This window comes from Capricornis sumatraensis, chromosome 5, assembly GCF_032405125.1.
Source record: "Capricornis sumatraensis isolate serow.1 chromosome 5, serow.2, whole genome shotgun sequence".
NCBI lineage: Eukaryota > Metazoa > Chordata > Mammalia > Artiodactyla > Bovidae > Capricornis > Capricornis sumatraensis.
The window spans coordinates 110485994-110495278 of NC_091073.1; the positions used below are offsets into that span (position 1 = coordinate 110485994).

The 9285-nt window shown below is 44.1% G+C and overlaps 1 protein-coding gene across 1 annotated transcript; it reads right to left on the reverse strand.

Annotated features, from left to right (window-relative positions):
- Nucleotides 1-1922: 1922 nt before the first annotated feature.
- On the reverse strand, nucleotides 1923-2867 carry LOC138080345 (olfactory receptor 9A4-like). The gene has a single exon (XM_068973336.1). The coding sequence runs from the start codon at nucleotides 2865-2867 to the stop codon at nucleotides 1923-1925; it is 945 nt and encodes a 314-aa protein (XP_068829437.1).
- Nucleotides 2868-9285: the final 6418 nt, after the last annotated feature.

The window sequence follows — 9285 nt, forward strand, 5'->3', positions numbered from 1 at the left end:
GTTTTTGAGATTGCATTCAAGTACTGCATTTTGGACTCATTTGTTGACCATGATGGCTACTTCATTTCTTCTGAGGGATTCCTGCCCACAGTAGTAGATATAATAGTCATCTGAGTTAAATTCACCCATTCCAGTCCATTTTAGTTTGCTGATTCCTAGAATGTCGACATTCACCCTTGCCATCTCTTGTTTGACCACTTCCAATTTGCCGTGATTCGTGGACCTGACATTCCAGGTTCCTATGCAATATTGCTCTTTACAGCATCGGATCTTGCTTCTATCACCAGTCACGTCCACAACTGGGTATTGTTTTTGCTTTGGCTCCATCCCTTCATTCTTTCTGAAGTTATTTCTTTCTGGAGTTATGCCTCTTGAGAAATCTGTATGCAGGTCAGGAAGCAACAGTTAGAACTGGACATGGAACAACAGACTGGTTCCAAATAGGAAAAGAAGTACGTCAAGGCTATATATTGTCACCCTGCTTATTTAACTTGTATGCAGAGTACACCATTAGAAACTCTGGACGGGAAAAAACACAAGCTGGAATCAAGTTTGCCGGGAGAAATATCAATAACCTCAGATATGCAGATGACACCACCCTTATGGCAGAAAGTGAAGAGGAGCTAAAAAGCCTCTTGATGAAAGTGAAAGAGGAGAGTAAAAAAGTTGGCTTAAAGCTCAACATTCAGAAAATGAAGATCATGGCATCTCGTCCCATCACTTCATGGGAAATAGATGGGGAAACAGTGGAAACAGTGGCAGACTTTATTTTGGGGGGCTCCAAAATCACTGCAGATGGTGATTGCAGCCATGAAATTAAAAGACACTTACTCCTTGGAAGAAAAGTTATGACCAACCTAGATAGTATATTCAAAAGCAGAGACATTACTTTGGTGACTAAAGTCTGTCTAGTCAAGGCTATGGTTTTTCCTGTGGTCATGTATGGATGTGAGAGTTGGACTGTGAAGAAGGCTGAGCACCGAAGAATTGATGCTTTTGAAGTGTGGTGTTGGAGAAGACTCTTGAGAGTCCCTTGGACTGCAAGGAGATCCAACCAGTCCATTCTGAAGGAGATCAATCCTGGGATTTCTTTGGAAGGACTGATGCTAAAGCTGAAACTCCAGTACTTTGGCCACCTCATGTGAAGAGTTGACTCATTGGAAAAGACTCTGATGCTGGGAGGGATTGGGAGTAGGAGGAGAAGGGGACGACCGAGGATGAGATGGCTGGATGGCATCACGGACTCGATGAACGTGAGTCTGAGTGAACTCCGGGAGTTGGTGATGTACAGGGAGGCCTGGCACACTGCGATTCATGGGTCTCAAGGAGTCGGACATGACTGAGCCACTGAACTGAACTGAACTGAGCAATGGGGCCAAGCAAACATGAAAAATAACCAGAGGAAAATAGAAACATAGGGTATTTTAAAGCATATGGGCACCTTGTCAAAAAATTTCACAGAAATGTCAGAAAAAAAATAGCAACAGCTGCTGAAAAAATAAAGTGAACATCTCCGACCTTGGACCTTGATTATACCATATTTCTCAACCTGCTACTGCCCCCATTTCATTCCTCCCCTGGGAAATATATCTTCAGAGATTAAAAGGAAGCCAATAATTTGATCAACAGGGCTCCTACAAACATGTACACATTGACTTTTTTTTATTCTTCCGACATCACAAGAATATGGTTCTCCAAGTTCAACCATGGAAGTATAAATAAAGGCGATGACATTCTAGTGAGCAGACAGTGGGTATCATTTTTCCCGGCTCTTCCTACCTCCATAGCCTAATCAGGAGTCATACACACTACTTGACTTTTCTAATGGTGACAGTGATTAAAGAGGGAAAAATTCGTGTTTTCTAGTTTCCTTGAATAATCCATAATGTTGAATACACCACAAAAAAGGACTGAGAGAAGAGTTAATCCTTGAGGAGTTGACAGCCGCATTTCACTCCATCTCGAAGGGTCTGTTTGACTTTGTCATTCCGGAGAGTGAAGATGAAAGGGTTCAGCAAAGGGGTTAACACGGAAATCAACAGGGAGACTATTTTATTGTACTCAGCTGCCTGCGTTTGCTTGGGTTTCACAAACAGGAACAAGCAGCTGCCGTAGCCGATGACAACAAAGGTGAAGTGGGAGGCACACGTAGAGAAGGCTTTCCTGCGGCCAGAGGCGGTGGGGATCTTGAGGATGGTGGAGATGATGTAGGTGTAGGAGACAATTGTTGGGGCCAGAGAACCAATGATGATGAAAACAGCCATTAAAAACAGAACAAACTCTGTGAAAACAGTGTCATCACAGGACAGCTTGAGCAACTGACCTCGGTCACAATAAAAATGGTCTAAGACGTTTGATTTGCAGAAGGTAAACTGAAATGTGGCATAGACTGGCCAGATTTCGGAAAGGAACCCAAACACCCATGACCCAATCACCACCGAGATGCAGGTGTGGCTGTTCATAATGGTGTTGTACCTCAAGGGGTTACAGCCAGCCACGTAACGGTCCACAGCCATCACTCCCAACAGGGCAAACTCTGTGGTGCCCAGAGCAAGGTACAGGAAGAGCTGGGTGACACATGCAGCCAGGGATACTGTCTGCATCCCAGGGAGCAGCAACTGCCAGAGCATCATGGGGACGATAACAGATGTTGCCAGCATTTCCAAGGCAGAGAGATGACCAAGGAAGAAATACATGGGGGAATGTAGATGTATATCAACACAGATAATCACAATGATGATGGTGTTCCCCATTACTGTCACTGAGTAGAAGAGAAAGAATACAGCGAAAAGAATGTGATGTAGTTCCTGAGACCCAGGGAACCCTAAAAGGCAGAATTCAGTGACACTTGAGTGATTGCTCATCATTCAGTCCTTGTTTCTGCTCCTTGGGAAACCTAGAGATCAAAAGAAAAGAAATGCTGCTCCACAAGGTCCAGCTCTCAAGAGAGAAGGACAGCCTAGGATGAGGAACCGTTTCCAACCTGGGGACCAGGTGAGGTGCCTCTATGAGGATGATCTGCACAAAGTCAGACCTAAATGTTGTCACCTCCAGTCCAGCTGAAGTTCACTGCCTGGAGTGGATGAAGATACCATCCTCTCCACTTGTGAAGAACACCTCTCTTGTCTTTTTCCCCCTCTAGATGTCCTTTCTCACAGGGCACAAAGGTTAAGACGTGAAGGAGCCCAGTTTTGATGCTGAGTCACCCTCCTGGATCTGGAAGTTGTTCTTTCCACTTAGGTTAACTGTAGCAGATGACATAGTAGCATTCCAGAGAATGTTCAAAAGTCTGAAATTTACCCCACCCTTCATCTTGATTGGTACTGCAGAGACCCAGGTAGGGGTCAGCAGAAAAAAAAGCAAAGAGTCTAAGAATAACATCCCTGATTTTCCCAGCTTTTAGAATCTCCATATGACAGAGCAGCTAGTGTTCCAAAACAATAACTCTTTGATCCTGAGATAATTTTCCACATAGATTAATTCTTCTCTAACTCCATTTGCCTTCCACATTTTGGCAGGAAGGAAAGATAGCACCCAGCTTTGACAAGTTTAGATCTAAGGCTTTCAGGCACTCAGAATGCCTGAATCTCTACCTCTGACTTCAACCATCCCACTACACTTAATTCATCTCATCAGAGGACTCTTTCCAAAATCACCCTTCTTAAAATAGGTCCAACCTGCTCATTTTTGGACTTCAGTTTTCCTCACAGCTCTTACTTCCTTATATCATGTTAATATTTAATTGTTTATTTAATTCCTTAATTGAACATGAAACAAAGGCAGCAGTGAACAAAATAAAACTTGTGGCCGGGTGGAGCTTACATTTAAGGAGGGGTTCAAGCTCATTCTGCAAACAAGTAATTAAAATATTGAAGATGTTAGTTTACTAATAATGCCATAGGAAAAAAGGCAAGGAACAGGAGATGAAATTTCATTTTATTTGTTGTCCATGTGTGATGATGGACTATAAGCTCCATGAGAGCAAAGATGAATCTTCTATATAGTATATATAATTACATATATTATTTATTTGGCTTCACTGGGTATTATCTGTGGCATGTGAACTCTTAGTTGTGGCATGTGGGATCTAGTTCCCCACCCAGGGATCAAACCTGGCCCTCCTGCACTGGGAGAGCAGAATGCTAGCTACTGGACCACCTGGGAAATTAAAAATTATGAAAATTCCCTGAGAGGGTTAGTCAACTCTTTTCAACCCTACGGACTATAGCCCACTAAGCTCCTCTGTCCATGGGATTTTCCAGGCAAGAATACTGGAGTGGGTTGCCATGCACTTCTCCAGGTAATCTTCCTGACACAATATATTGAAATATTTTAAATATATTCTTAACACAAATAAGTAAGGATGAAAATTTGACATCTTCTGGCGGAGGAAGGAGGTATGGCTGTATAGTATATGATTTAAAAGGACGAGATCCTGGCCAAGACTCAAAAGCCATATTTCCCCATCTTATTGCTCTTGGTTTGCCTTCCTGCCTCACTTTATGATTTTCCCTTCCTCTCCCCTTCCTGGAACTTCTTCAGTACTTCTGTAAATCTTTCAATGATGGGAATCCAAGCTTCAAGGCAGAACCACTGGGAAATCTCAGGGGTCTGCTTCTCCCCAGTTTTCTGTAACCACCACTAGATGAAGAAACACGAGAGAGGAGCCTGCTGACCAACATCAGGAGCTGCACCTGCAGCAGCACCAGGTCAGAGAAGAGCTGACTCTGCTCTCCGCTCTGCAGCTGCTCCCCGGCCCAGCCTTCAGACTCTCGGCATCCTCCTCTAGAAGGCAGCCAAGCCAGAACTCCCCATCCTCATTCTCTCTGACACTTTCCTTTGTACAGGGGAACTCTGAGAAGACACTCACCTGGATACACGGGCTCCTTTGCCACTTGTGATGCTCTCTAGGCCTTGGGCAGGGCCACTCCTGTCTGGCTACTGCTGAGCTGAACACAGGGGTCAGAGCTACTTAGTGCTGCCTCCACTGGTGATGAAGAAGGAAACTGTCCTCAGGGAAGGGCTTAGGGGAAAAAAGTCCAGAAAAAATAGTGCTGTGGGGAGCTAAGGGTCACTCTCTCTCTGTCTCTGTCTCTCTCCTTCCCTCATTCCCAGGGGGACTTAGTCTTAGCTCTTAATTGGCCCAGGCTCAGGGCATCCTTCAGCAAGCAGTCTGGGGAGAGCAGAACAAACTTTTAGTTGTTCCCATTCTTGAGCAATTAAATTTCAGAACTTTTTCAGCTTTTTGTTCAATGGGAAACCTAAAAGCTCACCAAAGTCTTCTCAATACCAAGGCTGCCTTCTCCAAGGCCCTAAGTCTAGGTTCCCAGAAGCTGTCTCAGACTCTGAGTAGATCACCCCTTCTGCTCTTTATCCTAAGCTTTTCCCAGGATTTACTTAGATAATTGGAGGCAAAATCAGTTCCACCACCCCCCAGTAGGAAACTCCACAACTGACTTCTAAAACATACCCCAACATTCAAAAAAGCTTGCATTTTGGTCTCAGTCAATGCTTAACTTCAACAGGAAGCCCCTAAGAACTACCACCAGAACACCATAGACATTTTCTACCCCTAAGTCTAACTGCTCGAGGCTACTGACTCAGGTTTCCACTCTTCTCATGCATGTGCACTTGTATGATTCCAAGCAAGGCTCTTGCAGACATTGATCTCCATGGCATGTCCCTGATTACTAGCTGGCCACTTCCATGTAGGAAGAGCATAAGGGCAGCCTAATGTATGCAGTTATAGCTACAACCTGGTACAACTGGCAAAACATAAATTGGTGCTAGAATGAGACAGACATGTGAGAGCTACAAAGCATTTATTGAGAGTTTGGATTTCATTTTAAGTATACCTGTTAAATCAGAGAATGTCATTGTACCAAAGGTTATGAATTGAGAATAATCTCGCTTCTATCCCTCCAATTGTCCATGCCCAACCAGATACAATATAATCTTAGACAAATCTTGTAAGCAGGTATCTACATATTCTTTTGAAGAAAACGCCAGGAAAATCTGTAATATTTCCTCTCTTACTTAACAATATATAAAAGATGTTCTCCCATATCAACACAAACTTCTCTTCTTGCATAGCGCTCCTTTATATGTGTGTTCTGTTCTTTATTAGGTAGCCCTTTGTTGATCAACTTTGTCGCTTTCATTTTTATCACAAAAATTAAGCTACAGGGAGGGTCCTAAGATGGCGGAGGAATAAGACAAGGAGACCACTTTCTCCCTCAAAAATTCATCAAAAGAACATTTCAACGCTGAGTAAATTCCACAAAACAACTTCTGAATGCTGGCAAAGGACATCAGGCACTCAGAAAAGCAGATCATTGTCTTCAAAAACAGGTAGGAAAAAATATAAAAGACTGAAAAAGAGACAAAAGAGGTAGGGAGGGAGCTCCATCCCGGGAAGGGAGTCTTAAAAAGAGAGAAGTTTCCAAACACCAGGAAACACTCTCACTGCCAAGTCTATGGCGAGCCTTGGAAGCACAGAGGGCAACATAACAGGGAGGAAAAATAAATAAATAATTAAAACCAACAGATTACCAGCCCAATAGTAACTCCCCCAGTGGAGAAGCAGCGCAGACACCTGCATCCACCACTAGCAAGCGGGGACTGGGCAGGGAGGCATGGGCTGCGTTACTTAGAGTGAGGATCGGCCCGAATGCCCCGAGCATAATCAGAGCGAACTAACTTGGGCTAGCAAACCAGACTGAGCTCTAACATAAGACACCGCCAGGACCACACACAGAACAAAGGATGGAACAGAATTAGCCGGCTGCAGACCATCCCCCTCTGGTGACAGGCAGCCAGACCCAAAAGGGTCGGAAGGGGGCAATCGCAGCCCCAGAGAGACATTAACTACCAAACTACAAGCAAGCTTCTTTGCTAACTAAGACTCCTTGGGGTTCTGGACAGTCACCGTCTGCCTAAGAAGGGGCGCCAGTTGTACACCCAGAAAACTGAGCAGCAGGGATGGGAAAGGCGATAAGTTGCAGCGACCACGCCTGCCAAACACCTGAGCTACTTGGACCTGGGAAGAGCACAAAACGCAGGCCCAACCGAATCTGCGCCTCTGAGGACTACCTGAGTGCCTGAGCCCGAGCGGCTTAGACCAGGGAGGTGCATGCAGCCCAGGCCGGCCTCAGACGGTTCCTGGTGAAGCAACCTAGAGCCTGAGTGGTGTGCGCCGTGAGCGGGGGCAGGCCCAGCATGGCTGAGACACTGAGAGCACTCACCAGTGTTATTTGTTTGCAGCATCCCTCCCTCCCCACAGCGCGACTGAACAAGTGAGCCTAAAAAAAAAGTGTCCACCACCACCCCCCTTGTGTCAGGGCGGAAAACAGACACTGAAGAGACCAGCAAACAGAAGAAGCTAAAACAGAGGGAACCGCCTTGAAAGTGACAGGTGCAATAGATTAAAACCCTGTCTAGTACAGACTACATAGGAAGGGGCCTGTAGATCTTGAGAAATATAAACTGGACCAAGGAAATATCTGAAAATGAACTGACCCCACACTGCCCATAACACCACCAGAGAAAATCCCAGATGAACCTTTAATCTTTTTATGATCATTCTTTTTTTTGTTTGTTTTTTCTTCTTTTCTTTTTCTTTATTTTAGCATTTTTAAAATTTTTAAGTCCTCTATTTCTCCTTTAATTTTTTTTTATAACCTACTATTTCTTTTCAAAAAAAAAAAGAAAGACCCAATTTTTAAAGCAAACACCATATATACTTTTTGTGGTTGTTGTTGTTTTTAATAATTCTTGTGACTTTGTTTTTTTCTTTTTCTTTCTTTCTTCTCCTTCTTCTTTTCTTTAATGTTGTGTTTTTGAAATCCAACCTCTACTCTAGATTTTTAATCTTTGCTTTTTGGTATTTGTTATCAATTTTGTACCTTTAAAAACCCAATCTTCAGTACCCATTTTTACTTGAGAGCGAGATTACTGGCTTGACTGCTCTCTCCTTCTTTGGACTCTCCTTTTTCTCCACCAGGTTGCCTCTATCTCCTCCCTCCCCTTCTCTTCTCTACCCAACTCTGTGAATCTTTGTGTGTTCCAAATGGTGGCGAACACGTAGGGAACTGGTTACTGGCTGGATCTGTCTCTGTCCTTTTCATTTCCCTCTTTTATCCTCCTGGCCATCTCTGTCTCCTTCCTTCCTCTCCTCTTTTCTGTATAACTCTGTGAACATCTCTGAGCGGTCCAGACAGTGGAGCGCACATAAGGAAGTGATTACTGGCTAGATGCTCCCTCCCCTTTTGATGCCACCTCATCTCATTCCAGTCACCTCTAACTCCGCCCTCCCTCTTCTCTTCTCAGTGAACCCCTCTGGGTGTCCCTTAATGTGGAGAAACTTTTCATCTTTAACCTAGAGGTTTTCTCATCGCTGCTGTATAGATGGAGAAGTCTTGTTCAGTTCAGTCGCTCAGTCGTGTCCGACTCTTTGCGACCACATGAATCGCAGCACGCCAGGCCTCCCTGTCCATCACCTAATCCCGGAGTTCACTCAGACTCATGCCCATTGAGTCAGTGATGCCATCCAGCCATCTCATCCTCTGTTGTTCCCTTCTCCTCCTGCCCCTAATTCCTCCAAGCATCAGAGTCTTTTCCAATGAGTCAACTCTTTGCATGAGGTGGCCAAAGTACTGGAGTTTCAGCTTTAGCATCATTCCTTCCAAAGAAATCCCAGGGTTGATCTCCTTCAGAATGGACTAGTTGGATCTTCTTGCAGTCCAAGGGACTCTCAAGAGTCTTCTCCAACACCACATTTCAAAAGCATCAATTCTTCAGTGCTCAGCCTTCTTCACAGTCCAACTCTCACATTGATACATGACCACAGGAAAAACCATAGCCTTGATTAGACGGACCTTAGTTGGCAAAGAAATGTCTCTACTTTTGAATATACTATCTAGGTTGGTCATAACTTTTCTTCCAAGGAGTAAGTGTCTTTTAATTTCATGGCTGCAATCACCATCTGTAGTGATTTTGGAGCCCCCAAAAATAAAGTCTAACACTGTTTCCACTGTTTCCCCATCTATTTCCATGAAGTGATGGCACTGGATGCCATGATCTTCGTTTTCTGAATGTTGAGCTTTAAGCCAACTTTTTCACTCTCCTCTTTCACTTTCATGAAGAGGCTTTTTAGTTCCTCTTCACTTTCTGCCATAAGGGTGGTGTCATCTGCATATCTGAGGTTATTGATATTTCTCCCAGCAATCTTGATTCCAGCTTGTGTTTCTTCCATTCCACCGTTTCTCATGATATACTCTGCATATA